At 46.1% G+C, this 19223-nt stretch overlaps 1 protein-coding gene across 1 annotated transcript; it reads right to left on the bottom strand.

The window, feature by feature from the left end:
- Positions 1–3389: 3389 nt before the first annotated feature.
- Positions 3390–18853, bottom strand: LOC311140183 (tetraspanin-12-like; the record flags this gene model as incomplete). Its single annotated transcript, XM_084175129.1, has 7 exons — positions 3390–3722; positions 6309–6452; positions 6643–6750; positions 12131–12196; positions 15738–15873; positions 16572–16654; positions 18788–18853. The coding sequence occupies 7 exons, from the start codon at positions 18851–18853 to the stop codon at positions 3390–3392; spliced, it is 936 nt and encodes a 311-aa protein (XP_084031255.1).
- Between the last annotated feature and the right edge of the window lie 370 nt (positions 18854–19223).

The following is a 19223-nucleotide window of genomic DNA, read 5'->3' as shown; positions in this document are numbered from 1 at the left end:
GTGGTGGCTGCATCAGGTTATGGGTATGCTTGTAATCGTTAAGGACTCGGGAGTTTTTCAAGATAAAAAAGAAACGAAATGGAGCTAAGCACAGGCAAAATCCTAGAGGAAAGCCTGGTTCAGTCTGATTTCCACCAGACACTGGGAGATTAATGCACCTTTCAGAAGGACAATTACCTAAAACAAAAGACCAAATCTACACTGGAGTTGCTTACCAAGAAGACAGTGAATGTTCCTGAGTTGCCGAGTTACAATTTTGACTTAAATCTGTTTGAAAATCTGTGGCAAGACCTGAAAATGATTGTCTAGCAATGATCAACACCAATTTGACAGAGCTTGAATCATTTTGAAAAGAATAATGGCAAATGGCACAGTCCAATGTTGCACAATTGACATTACAGGGTATTTTGTGTAGATCGTTGACAAAATATAATCCATTTTAATCCCACTTTGTAACACAACAAAATGTGGAACAAGACAAGGGGTGTTAATACTTTCTGAAGGCACTGTATAATGATAGTCCTTTAGATGTGAGTGGGGACATGATGGGGTGAGGGGGTGCAGTCTTGTCCAATCTCAGCCATACAATATGGAGCAAGAGAGTCTATCTCCCAGGGTCATTTCTCGCTGCACTGTAAATGTATTAGCATATTTCTCATAAGGGAGTTGGCCTGTGTGTGTGTGTGTCTGTCTGTCTTCGCCTGTGTGTGTGTGTGTGTGTGTGTGTGTGTGTGTGCACATCTGTGTGTGTGCGCGCACATTTGTCTATCTGTATTAGCATATTTCTCATCAGGGAGCTAGTAATTGAGACGTTTTGGGAGGATGTGTGGTCCCTCAGCTTCCCAGGGTGCATTGCAGATGACATGCATCAGGGGGAAACTGAAGCGGGACTTACCCAAGTAGCATGCCAGCACACAGACTATTTCTGCTCCCGCTATTTTTACACAGGGGTCAGAAGGTAATGGTTTTATTTCTGCCGCTGGCTCCTTTTACTGTACACCGAGAGAGAAGGGGAGGGGAGAGAGAACGGGAGGAGAGGGAGAGTATGTGTTTGTATCCCTCTGTCCCTGTGTCTACTGTGGATGTGTCCAAAAGCAGTGACCCGCTTGTCTCCAAAGAGACTTGTGGGATTGAGACAGTCCTTTCTCCATGACTTCTCTACTGTTATTCAAAACTAAATCCAGAGAGCAAAATATCATAGATCTGTGTCAATTAGACAGAGACTAAGAACAGAGGGAAAGGGATCTAGGCCTGATATCTATGTGCTAGACAAGAGGAATGAAGAGGCTTACTGTCTGTACACCACACTGTTTCTCTCTCACACACACACACACACACACACACAGACGTATCCCACTAGGATGAATAAGTGAACAGACGTAGGAGGCAGACAGGGCAGAGACAGCGACCAGCAAGAAAACAATATGTCTTTTGTAACCCACTGTGACAGCGGCGCTACACGCCTTTTCCTCTTTCATAAATCATATCCTTCACATTGTCAAGCAGCGAACAGAGCGAGGGAAGGAGGGAGGAGAAGGAGGGAGGGAGAGAGAGAGACAGCAGGGTTTTAACTGTAGGCTCATCCATCCATCCTCCTCTTCTTCGAAATAGGCATTTTTTCCCCTCCATCAAAAATGTCTAAGTTAAAGTTGTTACTCAATATTGGGTCACACTTCCATAATCCTACGCTGGCCACCTTGCCTGTCTCTATAACCTCTGAGACCTTGGTCCCATCCCATCCCAAACCAACCCATAACCACTTCCATACACACTTTATGGTTCATCCTTACTGATCTGAAATGAATGAAACTGTCAGAATGCTGCCAACATGGAGGGCTAGGTGGAGCAGTGGCTATATTGCTGATACCTTTCTTCTCCTACCTACTGCTTTTAGTTCATCAGGTAGGAGTCAATGAGGGCCTAAAGTTAGGGACATAGGGGTTAGTTTGGGATCGGGCCTTTGCTTCTCCAATGAAGGTACATCTATGTCCCCGAGGAAGGTTGGGACCAGAGTTCCCTCCGTCTCTGTGTCCGTCCAGTAGCATTTACGTGTGACACCTCTGGAGTATCCTTGCTGAATGCCATGGATGACCAGTGTCCTTTGATGAGGGGCTGCAAGGGGACACACAGCAAGAGGACACACAGATAGAGGGCAAACACTAAATATACTCACCCGTGCCCCTAAAGGAGCTTATGGGTATTTTCTAACATTCATAAGGTGATGAAAGCTGCAGTTTACAGACTGCCCTTCTAGCTATAAATACAGTACTATGGATTCTCAATGGAAAGCAGGCACAGGGGGTTGGTGGCACCTTAATTGGGGAGGATGGGCTCATGGTAATGGCTGGAGCAGAATAAGTGGAATGGCATCAAACACATGGTTTCTATGTGTTTGATGCCATTCCATTTGCTCCATTACAGCCATTATTATGAGCTGTCCTCCCCTCAGCAGCCTCCACTGAAAGCAGGGTATGTTATTTCAGAATAAAAGACCATACTCTCCCACATATCATTCTCATAGTTCTCCCAGAATTAATTATGTTCACTTCAAATGTATGATACCTGCTGTGTGGAGATTAAAGAACATTTTATTTTTTGTCCCTAAGTGTGTCATGCTGACAATGATATCTGTATCAAACACTTGATTATGTTAATATTCCTTGGCAAACATGATCAAATGCAAAGATTATTCTTTGAGCTGAAATGCATTATTCTCACAGAGCCAGAGATAAATAGCCAACATCATGTTCCATTTATAGTAGACAACAATAATACACTCTGACTGGTGCACAAACGTTCATTAATATGGCTGAGTGGTTCTTGTGGATTTCAACAAGTCTGTGAAATTAAGACATATGATATTTCCAAATGTCCAGATAAACTCAATTTCCTTGGTTCGGTGTGTTTTGAGTGAGATGAAGAGTTGACATGTCCTTACAGCAGTCATTGGTGAACAGGTTTAATCCAGTCAGTGCTAGTGGTGATATTCCCAAACATTCTCAAAGAGGAGGAGGAATGTTGGGAAAACTAAAATGATTCCCTCCCATTCTCACTTTCGGATAGTGGTGACGCTACAGGAGCAAGCCTCGACATAGAGGTCTTTCGTTTCCATGACAATTTCCAATCCCATCTGTGACAAAATAGTCCTAAAAAGTCCCACCGTCCAGTATCATTGTCATGCAGTCCTAAAGGAAAAGAGAGGGGGGGCATGAGGTGCATTCACTCTCCTGCACCTGTGCCCAATCTTTCTCATGTCTCTTACCCTCTTTTTCTCAACCCCCATCTCTCCCCCCATCCAGTCTCACACTTTTTCCTAATCCCCTGATTCTACTGTGAAGTAGGGGTGAGGGGTGGTGTGAAGGGCAGAGGGGTGGACAGTGTACCCCCCACTAGGACAGCCTCTCCATCTCAAACTGGGTGTGTCCATGTCCGTTAGACGTGGTCGCGGTATTGGACCAGGCCTCAGCCGGGCGAGTGATACCCAATTTACGAGCCTCCCCTGGAGGTCCGTGAGTGATGGTTAGAGGTCCAGGGTCGGTTCTTGGGTGGGGGTCGGGCAGGGTGGGCTCGGGGGGCTTGCGGTCATAGTAGAGGGCCCAGAGCAGGGTTAGGGTCAGGGTCATGGCCAGGATCTGGGCCACTCCTATAGACACACCCAGGAAACGCAGCACCTGTAGCTGCTTAGTCCCCCGGATGAAACTGTAGATCTTCGGCCCGCAGCCCTGTAGTACACACACACACACACACACACACGCACGCACACACACACACAGGAGCACAATAAGGGCTTGTCATTTTGAGAACTGAAGCTTTTTCATGTTGAAACATGGCATACGTTTGATCCATGTTATATTAATGTTACATTCATGTAATATTAACGTTGTGTAAATGTTTCAGTCTGTCTGTCTCGCCAGGGGCAGACCAACCATACTGAGTCTGTGAGCTGTACATCTGCTGTAGGAACAAAATGAAAACACTCTCTCATCCTATCACATGGATATGTCACGTTCGTCGATAGATGAAGCGGACCAAGGCGCAGCGTGATAAGCGTACATTTTATTTGCTGTACTGCACACAAAACAAAACAACAAACCAAACGATACGTGAAGTCCTAGGTTACAACACAAACCTTTCGGAACAAGATCCCACAACGTAACATGCCAACAGGCTGCCTAAGTATGGTCCCCAATCAGAGACAACGAGCTACAGCTGTCTCTGATTGGGAACCACCCTGGCCAACATAGAAATACACGATCTAGAACGACAAACCTAGAAAACTAAACAAGGAAAAATCCACACCCTGGCTCAACATTTAAGAGTCCCCAGAGCCAGGGCGTGACAGGATAACATGTACATGGAGAGAAAGAAACAGAGGGAGAGAGAGAGGGAGAAAGAGAGGAAGACGGTTGAGAAGTGTGGAAAGAGAGGGAGTAGGAGTGGAGGTGTAGAAAGGCCAGTCTATTACTTCCTGACTGGGGGATATTCACTCTGTGGTGCTACATACCAGACTGAGCTACTCTACACCTTACTGTTGCCAGAGAGAGAGAGAGAGAGAGAGGGAGAGAGAGAGGGGTGGGAGAGAGAGTGAGAGAAATGTGGGAGGAAAGGAAAGTCCTGTGGAGAAAGGGAAGTAAACGTGGGGGAGAGAGTCTGGTATAAAGAAAGAGAGACAAAACAGACAGGAGATTGAAAGGATCCTCCACTCCTTCATACATTCCCCTTGACTCCCTCCTCTGCTGACTGACTGACTAACTGACTCATCCTCACTACACACACACACACACACACACACACACACACACACACACACACACACACACACACACACACACACACACACACAGCATCTCTTTGTCCCTCTGCCTGGTTCTACATAGTGAGGCGTAGCAGTAGCAGCACACACACCCCATTTATAAGAACCCCTCAGAGTTTACATTTAACACAATTAGTAGCCTCTCTCTCGCCCTCCCTCTCTCTCCCCCTTTTCCTGTATCGACTCTCTCTTTACCTCCTCCCCCCTTTCCCTTTCCCCCACCCCCATTTCCCTCTCTTTTCCCACTGTCACAACCTCCCCTCTCTCCAGGTGTGTTTGTCAGGCAGGAACAGCCTGCTCACCCAGCACCTCTCACCCAGGTGACAATGGCAGCCTGGCAGTCTGCACCAGGCACAGCGGGCCTGCTAGAACCCTGCTAGAGCCACACCACTTGGCCTGGACCATGGGGAGAGGAACTGTTGCTATGGCCAGGGGAACTGTTGCTAAGGCTAGGGGATTAACAGTGTTGACTAAACACAGCAGACAGACATGCTGAAGTGGAGATGGTCAGACATGGGATAGGGGACGAGGTTGGTTTGGGGTTAGATCAAGACAGTGATTGAACTGTAGATGGAGAGATCAGGGTGTTTCCCTCTAGGGGATAGAAGACTGAGTGTGTGCGGCCCTACATACCTGTCTGCCTGCCTGCCTGCCGGCCTGCCTACCTACCTACCTGCCTGCCTGTTTGCCTGCCTACCTACCTGTCTGCCTGCATGCCTGCCTGTTTGCCTGCCTGCCTGCCTACCTACCTACCTACCTACCTGTCTGTCTGTCTGCCTGCCTACCTACCTGCCTGCCTGCCTGCCTGCCTGCCTGCCTGCCTGCCTGCCTGCCTGCCTACCTGCCTGCCTGCCTACGTGTTTGTGAGTGAGAGAAAGGAGAGAAATTAAAATAGAGATAGATATAGAGAGAGAGTTGGCATTGCTTGGCATACCTCGCCCCCTACTAGACTTTGTGTGTGTGTTCCCCTCAGCCCCAGACAGCAGCATACCTTGTCCCCTGGTGGGCTTGATGAGGCGTAATAGCTGCACTCTGTCTCAACAATTTGGCAACCGCAGCAGCCAGAAGGCACACTATGCTATCAAGCCTGTGATTGGCTCTAATTGAGTTGTATGGATTTCTCTCCACAATTGAACACGGCAGGTCATTTCAGGCAGCAAATAGTCCTACCATTGGAAACAGGTTGTTGTGAATGTATTAAATGGAAAACTCCAACTCCAAGAAAATCATCTCCACTCCATTCAGAATGTCAGAAGCCTATTTCAAAAAGTTTATTGTTATTGTTTCTGTCTCTTCAGTAGGTGAATGGGAATCCGTAAGCCTGTGTGTCCCTTTCTGATGACGTCACAGGGGCTACAGAGAGCCGTAATGATCCTAACACTTTTCAGGGTAGGGTCAGAGGGTCAGTAGGTGAACAGGTCACCAGAGGTCAAGCCACCACCTAACACTTACTATGAGGTCGGAGTGTCACTGGGGCACTCCTGGGGGCACTCACCTCTTGGTGAAGGTCACTGAGGTCACGGTAGTGGGCGTGGCGAGCACATCCTGGATACTGATTGGCGCAGCAGGAGTCTGGTGGCCATTCCATCTCTGTCATCTCCAGCCAATCAGTGAAGTAGATGACCCCACAGCACTTAAACTGGGGAACACACAGTCAAAGAAAGTGTCCATACATTAATAACCCTTTATAACTAGCAGTCTTGCATATTCAACGCACTAAATCACACTCATAACCTCTCACATTTAAATGTTCCTCTTGGGTTATGATATAAAACCACTACATGTATTTGTGTAGGATGTGTGTGACCTCTGGGATGGTGACCTCTCACCTCAGTCTGGAAGGTGTTCCAGGTGTGTGTTAGCCACTGGTAATGCTGCAGGCCATAGTTGGGCATCCTGGACTTCAGACTGATCATATCTGACCTCTGAACTGAGGGCTTGGACAGAACACAACAGTGTAACTCCATTAGAGCTGTCCCCAACTAAATACAATCTTGGTCGACCGAGAGTCGTCTGTTCTTTCAACCAATCGATTGGTTGACATTTTCAAACGTGTATTTTTCCATATATAGACACATCCTATGTGTTTTCATCAAATCAACCATATGCAGTGAGCTTGTCTGATGCTTTAAGCACAATGTTTGATGAAATAATTAAGCCACACAAATGACTAGAGGGAGTCCAACCGCAAGTGATTGGATTGTGCCAGGCCAGACTCAGACTTGCTGCGCTGTGTTAAAAAAAAAAGACAGTGAGTGACTGTGACTAGCACCCGTTGACTCTCTCTCCTCCCTGCTTCAGCGACCACAACATAACATCAACAGTGTTTATCGCGCTGCCCGTGTTGCTGAAGCTGCAACATAATTACAGCCATTTCTGACTGAAAAGTTCTGTTATCGAAATCCCTAATGTGTTTAGGAAAAACATTCCCTATTCCCTCAACCCTTGCTCTCTTTATGTGACACATGTACAGTGAGGGAAAAAAGTATTTGATCCCCTGCTGATTTTGTACGTTTGCCCACTGACAAAGACATGATCAGTCTGTAATTGTAATGGTAGGTTTATTTGAACAGTGAGAGACAGAATGACATCAAAAAATTCCAGAAAAAACGTATGTCGAAAATGTTATAAATTGATTTGCATTTTAATGAGGGAAATAAGTATTTGACCCCTCTGCAAAACATGACTTATTACTTGGTGGCAAAACCCTTGTTGGCAATCACAGAGGTCAGACGTTTCTTGTAGTTGGCCACCAGGTTTGCACACATCTCAGGAGGGATTTTGTTCCACTCCTCTTTGCAGATCTTCTCCAAGTCATTAAGGTTTCGAGGCTGACATTTGCCAACTCGAACCTTCAGCTCCCTCCACAGATTTTCTATGGAATTAAGTTCTGGAGACTTGCTAGGCCACTCCAGGACCTTAATGTGCTTCTTCTTGAGCCACTCCTTTGTTGCATTGGCCGTGTGTTTTGGGTCATTGTCATGCTGGAATACCCATCCACGACCCATTTTCAATGCCCTGGCTGAGGGAAGGAGGTTCTCACCCAAGATTTGACAGTACATGGCCCCGTCCATCGTCCCTTTGATCCCTTAGCAGAAAAACACCCCCAAAATATAATGTTTCCACCTCCATGTTTGACGGTGGGGATGGTGTTCTTGGGGTCATAGGTAGCATTCCTCCTCCTCCAAACACAGCGAGTTGCATTGTTGCCAAAGAGCTCGATTTTGGTCTCATCTGACCACAACACTTTCACCCAGTTCTCCTCTGAATCATTCAGATGTTCATTGGCAAACTTCAGACGGCTCTGTATATGTGCTTTCTTGAGCAGGGGGACCTTGCGGGCCCTGCAGGATTTCAGTCCTTCATGGCGTAGTGTGTTACCAATTGTTTTCTTGGTGACTACGTTTCCAGCTGCCTTGAGATCATTGACAAGATCCTCCCGTACAGTTCTGGGCTGATTCCTCACCGTTTTCATGATCATTGCAACTCCACGAGGTGAGATCTTGCATGGAGCCCCAGGCCGAGGGAGATTGACAGTTCTTTTGTGTTTCTTCCATTTGCGAATAATCGCACCAACTGTTGTCACCTTCTCACCAAGCTGCTTGGCGATGGTCTTGTAGCCCATTCCAGCCTTGTGTAGGTCTACAATCTTGTCCCTGACATCCTTGGAGAGCTCTTTGGTCTTGGCCATGGTGGAGAGTTTGGAATCTGATTGATTGATTGCTTCTGTGGACAGGTGTCTTTTATACAGGTAACAAGCTGAGATTAGGAGCACTCCCTTTAAGAGTGTGCTCCTAATCTCAGCTTGTTACCTGTATAAAAGACACCTGGGAGACAGAAATCTTTCTGATTGAGAGGGCGTCAAATACTTATTTCCCTCATTAAAATGCATATCAATTTATAACATTTTTGACATGCGTTTTTCTGGATTTTTGTTGTTGTTATTCTGTCTCTCACTGTTCAAATAATCCTACCATTAAAATTATAGACTGATCATTTCTTTGTCAGTGGGCAAACGTACAAAATCAGCAGGGGATGAAATACTTTTTTCCCTCACTGTATGCATCGCATGACCTATAGCATATCATAATCACATCCAAAAATTGGTTATAACAAACTCAGAACCCCGTAACAGCAAAATGGATGCAGAGGACGTGACAAATAAACTCGAAGCAGGGGAATGTTTACTGGTTGCTCAGGAGGTAAAGGGGAAGTGAGATGTGTGGAATAAATTGGACTAGTTGTGGAAAATACTGGAGATCAAGAAAAATAAGGTAAGGAGCAAGCGCTGTGAGCATATTACGTGTGCCAAACAGGAGCTGTTAGATTACAATATAATTTCTCTGACCGTTTGGAACAATGTAAACAACACTAAATAAATGATAAGCATACCAGAGTCTGTTGTAATGTTTTTTGTTTTTGTTTTTGTTTTTGCATTTATTACAGCAAAGACTAAAACCAGTCACATTAATTTGTGAATCCAATTTCCAAAATGGAACAGTTTATTTATTGTTTACGCAAATTATTCAAGGGTCGCTTTGTTATTTGATTTTAAAATTAAAATGCTTGATTGCATTTCAAATCATGAATGTCTCGTATGCTGTGTGATGACATGAACGAATGAATGATTGATGTATACAGTACTATAGCTTTCAATACTTACTATAGTACTATAGTAAGTATTGAAATATAGGCCTAAGTAAGTTACGGTATTAAGACTAAACAGGATGCGCTCTTAGGCCTACAGCTCGATGGTGGTTATATAAGGTTCCTATACTAAGCCTACTAATGATAATGACATTACTTATTATTATAATAATGATCATAATAATACTAATAGTAATAATAACAATAAAAAGGAGATCGAGAAAAAGGAGGGTTATCATTATTATTATAAATAAATAAAAATCGGACAATTTGAAACAGTGTAAACAACACTAAATCAATTATAAGTAATACCAGAGAGGCTGATCTAACGGAAAAATTTATAAAGCTTTTATTACATCATAGCAAAGATTAAAAACAGCCGAATTTGTGAAATTGTTTATCCGACATGTTGTGGTTGGTGCTCACGGAGGCTTGGTGCTCACAGAATTAGTAGGCTATTACACAAACACTCAAACAGGCAAGAGAAGCAGGATCTGTCTTATTTCTGTAGATATATTTGGATGATTTATAAAGCCTATTATAACGGCTATTGATTATAGACCTAATTAAGTTGGGGTTTCCTCTCTCCTCACTTTTCTTAGACAATTAAGGCAATGGCTGTTTTCTCATCTCCTAACTCCGCTGCTGCCTTCACAGCATTGTTCTCAACACCAATATGCTGGTTAACTTTGCTACTATGCATATAGCGACATGGTCTAGGATAAGGCACCAATTCAACAGCGCACTGATGTGTTTCAGAACCGGGAACAGCGACCGCTATCCAACACGGGAGAAAGCGCATCTGTTATAAAATAATATACGTTTTATTAGTGTTGCACCATTGTTCCTACGTAATATAACCATATACAATTTCAGTAGCACGTCTTAGAGTGATGGACTGTGCCATCCCCATGGCCTCCACAATGGATCAGTCCACTCAGACAGGCGCGAATCAGACAGGTGTCTTGTACACCATTATATTTTATTTTATTTTTGCTACTGCTCGTCTAAAGAAATCTCGGTCGACCAACAGCCTATTGACCAAACCATCGACCAGTCGACTAAATGGGGTCAGCCCTAAACTCCATTTCATTCAGTATAGCTACATTAACATTTCATGTACAGCTCATGTATTATTGTCACAAGGCACTCAACAGAAAGCCCTGAAACCATATTGGAGCAACAGTCACAGTGGTGTATATTTAGCTACCAACTCTCTGTTTCAAGCCTAGTTATATAGTCCAATCCTCTGACCATGCCCCAAATATTTTCAAACACACAACTTCTGACTCTCTCCTCTAGTGTTTCCCAGGCCTCCAACACTCCGGTCTGTAGTTGCTGAGGTTGACAACGGCTTGTTGTCTAAACAATTACCCCTGTCTGGGCTCTGGGGAACCAGACCAGAGCTGTTCAGCAGACCCACAGTCTGACACACTTAGCATGCATAACTCATCCCCCTCTCCTCTCCTCTCCTCTCCTCTCCTCTCCTCTCCTCTCCAATAAAACCTCCCCCTAACTCACCCCTGGGCCTCCCTCCCCTCCTCCTTCCTCTCTCCTTCACTCTTTATCCCTCTCTCCTCTGGTATTGTAATGAGATTGTGATAAGCATAATCCGACCCAGGTTACCCGGAATTTCCCTGGGGCCAGGTGCATCACCTTGGTGCTGCCTTAGCATGATTCTGATGAAGGACAAGGCACAAAGACTACAATACCCACAACCCCCTGCGGCAGGGCAGGTATGATTAGGAGGGAGGCGGGTGGCACTGTGGACTCAAAGGCCAGGTGCTAGTGCTACACACACACATCCTCAGGCTTGTAGTCAAGTACCAAACACACACACACACCTTTCTCAGTTTGCCATACACACTGCTCTAGCCAGTGACCAGGTGCTCCGCGCACACAAACACACACACCTGCGCGTTCAGAGCGAATCCCACCTGCTGTGAGGGGACATCAAAGCCACTGTGGGCTCTTTCATGGTGGAGAGAAAAGCCCCTGGCCCAGGGGAAGGGAGGCCCTGTAGGGGAGAGCCCATTGTAATAGAGAGCCCGGCCCATTGTATTCAAACATCCACACCCCACGCAGAGGGAAGAGAGGATGCAGGAGGAGGAGGGGAATGGGGGAGGGAGGGGAATGGAGGACACAATTATACCCTATCTCAGGGGTATTCAACTCTTACCCTATGAGGTCTGGAGCCTGCTGGTTTTCTGTTCTACCTGATAATTAATTATACCCACCTGGTGTCCAAGGTCTAAATCATTCCCTGATTAGAGGGGAACAATGAAAAAATGCAGTGGAACTGGCTTTGAGGGCCATATATAGGTCTGTTTTATACCTGGTTTTACCCAAAGACACTTTAGGGACATTGTGGAATTTATGGAGACATTTCTTTCAGTTGGATTTTTTGATTGTTCATATATAGCACCAGTCCCATTTCCCTGTGCTCTTTGACCTGTGCCCTGCACTGGCCATGTTGTTTATTGGGTAGCCCCAGTAAGCAGAGAAAGAGGCGAGCTCTCTGAGTAGAGCCGGACATGACTGGCATTCATGTTTATTCATAGCACAGCACAAAATATAGACAGGCCTATAAGGACAGCCACCACACACAGAGCTGCTGCATAGAGCTAAAGCAGAGAAATATAGCATATAGAAAAGTAGTGCAGCACTCACCTCGTCATACGTCCACACCCCACTGGCCAACTCCACACAGAAGATCACCAACAGACTGCCAAAGTACTAGAGAGAGAGAGAGAGAGAGAGAGAGAGAGAGAGAGGCTAGTCAGAGATGTACTGTGTAGTGTCTTGTCTGAGTGATTGATCGTCATGGTGGATGGTGGGAGAAAGACACAATGAGTAGTGATGTCATGTTCTTCAATCTCCAGACGCCTGTTCCACTCATGTCACATACACGCACATACACACTGACACACATTACACACGCACACCTATTTCCACAAACACACACACCTATTTCCACAATTTCACATAAAAACAACAAAAGACTTTCATGTAAACACACACAAACACACCCTCACACACACCAGACAAACACACACAAAGGTGTTATGAAGAGTAATGTGTGTGTCAGCCATTCTATTAGGGCCATGTCAGTGGTACAGGGTATGTCTGACAGCCTGTTTGTTTGGAGAGTGTAAATATTATTGGCAGACAGATGGCTCTGCCTCGCCTTTGTTAGTGCTAGAAAAGGCCAGTCCAAAACAACATAGACACACACACACACACACACACACACACACATTCACACCTCTCACCCAGAAACTGATCTCACCATACAAAAACATCTCCCCTGTCTTCTTCTCTCATTGCAACTATCTATCAAGAAGGTAAGAGCGTGACCTTTTCACCCTTCGAACCCCCCTCTAACACACTCCTTCACACACATACCAAAACATACACAAACAGTACTTCAATACTTCACTGTTCTACAAGGACGAATTCCAGGTGTGAAGTGACTATGAACCTTCCCTTGACCCCTTCTAGCTTTAGTGTACAAAACATTAACATGCTCTTTCCATGACATAGACTGACCAGGTGAATCCAGGTGAAAGCTATGATCCCTTATTGATGTCACTTGTTAAATCCACTTCAATCAGTGTAGATGAAGGGGAGGAGATAGATTAAAGAAGGATTTTTAAGTTTGAGACAATTGAGACATGGATTGTGTATGTGTGCCATTCAGAGGGTGAATGGGCAAGACAAAATATTTAAGTGGCTTTGAACGGCGTATGGTAGTAGGTGCCAAGCGCACCGGTTTGAGTATGTCAAGAACTGCAACGCTGTTGGGTTTTTCACACTCAACAGTTTCCCGTGTGTATCAAGAATGGTCCACCACTCAAAGGACATCCAGCCAACTTGACACAACTGTGGGAAGCATTGGAGTCAACTTGGGCCAGGAGCCCTGTGGAAAGCTTTCAACACCTTGTAGAGTCCATGCCCCGACGAATTGAGGGCAAAGGGGGTGCAACTCAATATTCGGAATGTGTTCTTAATGTTTTGTGCACTCAGTGTATTACCTTTCTCACAGAGACATTTCGTTATGTTTCACACATTTCATTTCAGGGGGGAAGCTCTCTCTCACACACACACACACACACACTGAGGTTAGAGGAGGGTGGCAGTTGTTTGAATGGAATGTCAAAGCTTCCAAGAATGGATTTCCTCCTGTGTGGAGAGACTTACAGCATGTTTCCCTTCCCTCACTGATACTCAATTAACACGTACACAAGGGCGAGAGAGGGAAGAGGGGGAAAGAGAGGGAAGGAAGGAAGACAGGTGGAGGAACGACAGAGCGAGAGGGCGAGAGGGGGAGAGGTATAAGTTTAGGCTAAGGGGGATTTAATTGGCGTCTTTAAGGAGGGCCTATTTTTAAGCGACCTTTCTAAGCGTCCAGTGGAACAGCATCTCAGAGCAACTTAAGACCCTGCAGTCGTCCCTAACATAACCCCACAACACACCACTGCATGCATGTAAACATCTACAAACATCCCAACAGCCCCTCAGAGACCCTAAATGGACACTTTGACGCTTCTCACTAGCTTAGTCCACAACAGAAACACATTACTATCTATTACATATAAAGGGCTTAACTGAGCTTAAAGCCAGGCACCATCAATTGCCCACCACAGCCATGATTGAAGGGGGGGGGGGGGGTTATTCAGGTAAGTGGGCAGAGTTGGGGCGGTGGGGGGGCGTTCCTCTGAAAGGGATGCCCCCAGCTGGTGAATGGTTGCGTGGGTAACACAAGCGCCACTCACCCCTCTCAGCCACCTCTCCATAAGCGGGCGGAGACGGGTGGGATAGCATTACCCATTGTCCCTCTCAACCGAGATAATATTGTCTCCACAGTGCTCCAGCGAAACACAAGAATGCCAGGTTAGAGTTGCAAGGAGAGAGGGATGAATGAAGTCCCAATGGAGGGGTGGAGGAAGCGTGAGGGAGACCCAGAATACAGGCACTTTGGTTAGGGACAGACAGACAGAGGAACCCCCTCCCTCTTCGTCTCCCCACACAGCACACCTGGGAGATAGAGCCACAATACAGGCGCCACACCTTCCCTCTCCAATGTTCTGCCCTTCCACTCTATAGGAATATGAGTAGGTTAATCATGTACCCTGTCCTGTTATAGTTTTAGTATGCATGACACAATTGGTCAATGGAAATAGTGCATTGTGCTGCCACGATTGCTTCTGTACGGGAAAATACGTGTTATGTATGCAACACATGTATAGTAAAGTAATGCTCCGTAGCAAATGCTCTGTAAGCACAGAGATGATACATTGTTTAGTCATCTGCATGCATGGTTGAATGGAAATTGCTTTTTTGGGGCGCTGTCTCTCTCTCTCCCTTTTCTGTACCTCAGTCGGTTTCTAATGCTGTCTCCCTCTCCTTCACCTGTTCTGACTCAATCCGCCTCTTTGCCTATTCTTTTACATCCCTGTTTCTCTTTCATTCTCTCTTTTTGTTGTCCCGCACTGACAGTGGTGAGTGATTGAGATAATCACACCCTTATCTGTCCATCTCGCTCCCTCTTTCTCTCTCTCTCTCTCCCCCTCTTTCTCTCTGGCCATCCATCAGTGCCCAGGGTACCATTACTCTGGCAGGCTCAGACAGCAGCAGCGGTGAATAGTTATACAGTTGTACTTATCCACGGGAGCACCATTCCGCTACACACCAGCAACAGCCCCGCACCAGGCGCTAGCTCGCTCAGAACACAGTCCCGCGCGAGGGGGGCGTTCGCTAACACAAGACCACGATGGTCATTCATCATCCCATAAGCGTGTGGCGCTGCATCGGATGAGTAACGGCTGTAAAATCGAGGGGGGAATTCTCAGTGCATTTCCCTCCGGTGTATGAACGGTGGAACTACGCAACTGTGTGGCTGTTGGGTGAATTTACAGGCCTGTTCCAGGGTTTATGAGGGTACAATAATATGACTTTATTGAGATGCTGAGGACATCAGGCTGTTACAGATGATGGGGACAATAGCACATGGAGATAGATAGGGAGGGCTGACTGTGTGTGTGTGTGTGTGTGCGTGTGTGTGTGTGTGTGTGTGTGTGCATGCGTGCGTGCGTGCGTGCATGTATTTCAAGGTTGTATAAATGTGTAACTAACACCGATAGCTAAAGAAAACCAGACCGAGATCTACAGCAATTACAACCCGCTTCTCCAACTAAACCGAGCTCATCACAGTTTCCACACACACACATACACACACACACACGCAAACACACGTTCATTTCATTCAGACACATACCCAGGACAGGAGTAGAAGGTTGCATTTCAGTGTGCCGCAGTAGCCCACCATGGCAACGATGATAAGAAAACAACACACTGCAATGATGACGGGATGGACAGCCGGGGAATACGTGAGAACTGCTGCTTCCTCCAGCCTACAGAGAGGGGGGGGGGAGAGAGAGAGAGAGAGAGAGAGAGAGAGAGAGAGAGAGAGAGAGAGAGAGAGAGAGAGAGAGAGAGAGAGAGAGGTTGGGGGGAGAAGAGAGGTGGAGGGAGGGAGAGAGAGTGAGCGAGGAAAAGGGAGGAGAGTAACTTGGCAGACTTTTTGTTTATTTATCTATCCATCCTGCTATTGCTCTCCCCTCCCTCTCCCCTCCCCCCTCTCTCTCCCTCTCTCTCCCCCTCTCTCGCTCTCTCCCTCTCGCTCCCCCTCTCTCTCTCCCTGTATGGCCTGTTGCATTATTATTAATACAGCAGCCAGCAGTAAATAGTGATTACACTCTGTAGGAATGTGGATCTCCTCCACCGCAGCAGTTACTGTCAGGGGCCAGTGGGGGTGAGATGGTGATCTGTGGACAGGCCTAGGTGATAAGAAACAGTTGAATTAAAAAGTTATGAGGTTGATGATTTGCGGAAAGGTTGCCAGTTATGAGTAGGGGTGATTTATTGAGGAAGTGAGATATAAATCCAACAGCTTTCTTTATCAGTCTCCTTCTTCCTCTATTCTCCTTCTCTTGTTTATATACTAATTATCTTCCTCTCACGCTTTCTCCCTGTCATCCCCCTCCTGTCCCTCCCAGTACCTGCCCACTGCCCACTGAGAGGTGTCAACATTGAGATCCATATCACTCACCTGGTGTGGGCCGTCAAGGTGAGCACAGTGTTCAGGTAGTCCCTGAGCCAAGCAGCCACCCCCAGGACACATATCGACATGAGCTGAGGGAGCAGAACATACACACACACACACACATAGAGAGAGATAGAACACACAGACACACACATTACACACAGACACACACATAACATTACAGTTTTACCAAGTAGAGTAAACACTTCCACTCAAAATATGTTTTGTCTGAAAATGCTTATGGCAGTGAAATATCATCCAGGGACTTGGTATGGCAACAAAATGTGGCCTAAGGGGCACCAACCCTGGAGCACTTATCAAATTTAATGGGCTATAAATAGCATGCACTAGAATGTCAAACATGCAGTTTGTGCATACAGTGAGGGAAAAAAGTACTTGATCCCCTGCTGATATTATACGTTTGCCCACTGACAAAGAAATTATCAGTCTATAATTTTAATGGTAGGTTTATTTGAACAGTGAGAGACAGAATAACAACAACAAAAATCCAGAAAAACGCATGTCAAAAATGTTATAAATTGATTTGCATTTTAATGAGGGAAATAAGTATTTGACCCCCTCTCAATCAGAAATATTTCTGGCTCCCAGGTGTCTTTTATACAGGTAACGAACTGAGATTAGGAGCACACTCTTAAAGGGAGTGCTCCTAATCTCAGCTTGTTACCTGTATAAAAGACACCTGTCCACAGAAGCAATCAATCAGATTCCTAACTCTCCACCATGGCCAAGACCAAAGAGCTCTCCAAGGATGTCAGGGACAAGATTGTAGACCTACACAAGGCTGGAATGGGCTACAAGACCATCGCCAAGCAGCTTGGTGAGAAGGTGACAACAGTTGGTGCAATTATTCGCAAATGGAAGAAACACAAAAGAACTGTCAATCTCCCTCGGCCTGGGGCTCCATGCAAGATCTCACCTCGTGGAGTTGCAATGATCATGAAAATGGTGAGGAATCAGCCCAGAACTATACGGGAGGATCTTGTCAATGATCTCAAGGCAGCTGGGACCATATTCACCAAGAAAACAATTGGTAACACACTACGCCGTGAAGGACTGAAATCCTGCAGCGCCCGCAAGGTCCCCCTGCTCAAGAAAGCACATATACAGGCCCGTTTGAAGTTTGCCAATGAACATCTGAATGATTCAGAGGAGAACTGGGTGAAAGTGTTGTGGTCAGATGAGACCAAAATCGAGCTCTTTGGCATCAACTCAACTCGCCGTGTTTGGAGGAGGAGGAATGCTGCCTATGACCCCAAGAACAGCATCCCCACTGTCAAACATGGAGGTGGAAACATTATGCTTTGGGGGTGTTTTTCTGCTAAGGGGACAGGACAACTTCACCGCATCAAAGGGACAATGGACGGGGCCATGTACCGTCAAATCTTGGGTGAGAACCTCCTTCCCTCAGCCAGGGCTTTGAAAATGGGTCGTGGATGGGTATTCCAGCATGACAATGACCCAAAACACACAGCCAAGGCAACAAAGGAGTGGCTCAACAAGAAGCACATTAAGGTCCTGGAGTGGCCTAGCCAGTCTCCAGACCTTAATCCCATAGAAAATCTGTGGAGGGAGCTGAAGGTTCGAGTTGCCAAACGTCAGCCTCGAAACCTTAATGACTTGGAGAAGATCTGCAAAGAGGAGTGGGACAAAATCCCTCCTGAGATGTGTGCAAACCTGGTGGCCAACTACAAGAAACGTCTGACCTCTGTGATTGCCAACAAGGGTTTTGCCACCAAGTACTTAGTCATGTTTTGCAGAGGGGTCAAATACTTATTTCCCTCATTAAAATGCAAATCAATTTATAACATTTTTGACATGCATTTTTCTGGATTTTTTTGTTGTTATTCTGTCTCTCACTGTTCAAATAAATCTACCATTAAAATTATAGACTGACCTTGTCTTTGTCAGTGGGCAAACGTACAAAATCAGCAGGGGATCAAATACTTTTTTCCCTCACTGTACTTGGGATGCAATTTGCACATTTGTTTTTCTATAAGAAAATGTATGGTGCAGGCCTATTTATAAAGTAACCGCCATTATGATCAATATCAGTAACCCTGGCGCGGGCACTGTGGCTTGGAGGCACGCGTTGGGGTGGATGGATGGTAGGGGGGAAGGGGGGGGACTATAAAGTTGGCTGCATTGTGCGTGAGCGCGGGCCCTACCCGGCCACCTGCTCGGGGGTCTCTCGCTTCTCTTACCCAGAAGAGTAAATTGAGAGCGTAGAGCAGGCAGCGCAGGCACCTCACCGCGTCCTCGCGAGCCATTCTGAGCGCAACAGCAACTGGTGGCCAAGACAGGACTCCTCATCTTAACCCGCGCCACCATGGCAACATAATTAACTAAAAGGAATACAAATCCATTAAATTAGGACTATTAGCCTGTCCCATGAATACAAAACGAGTTCTCAGTGTTCCGCGTAAAACATACCGAGTTTACATGTCTCTGTGCGTTCTGCGCGCGCCTTTCCAATGTCTCGTTTTAGCAGCCGCGGTATATCCGTGGGAAGTTCCAGACAGCATTCACAACAGGTGGTTTCTTACTTTCCCCAGTCCAGGAATGATGGAGTGTGCGGATGAGCGCTCAGCGGTCCTGACATATCCAAATCAATCATCACTCACTTAGCAAGGTATACTG

This window comes from Coregonus lavaretus (assembly GCF_964263955.1).
Source record: "Coregonus lavaretus genome assembly, chromosome: 13".
NCBI lineage: Eukaryota > Metazoa > Chordata > Actinopteri > Salmoniformes > Salmonidae > Coregonus > Coregonus lavaretus.
The sequence above is the reverse complement of the archived record's forward strand: the minus strand, read 5'-3'. Positions and strand labels throughout refer to the sequence as shown.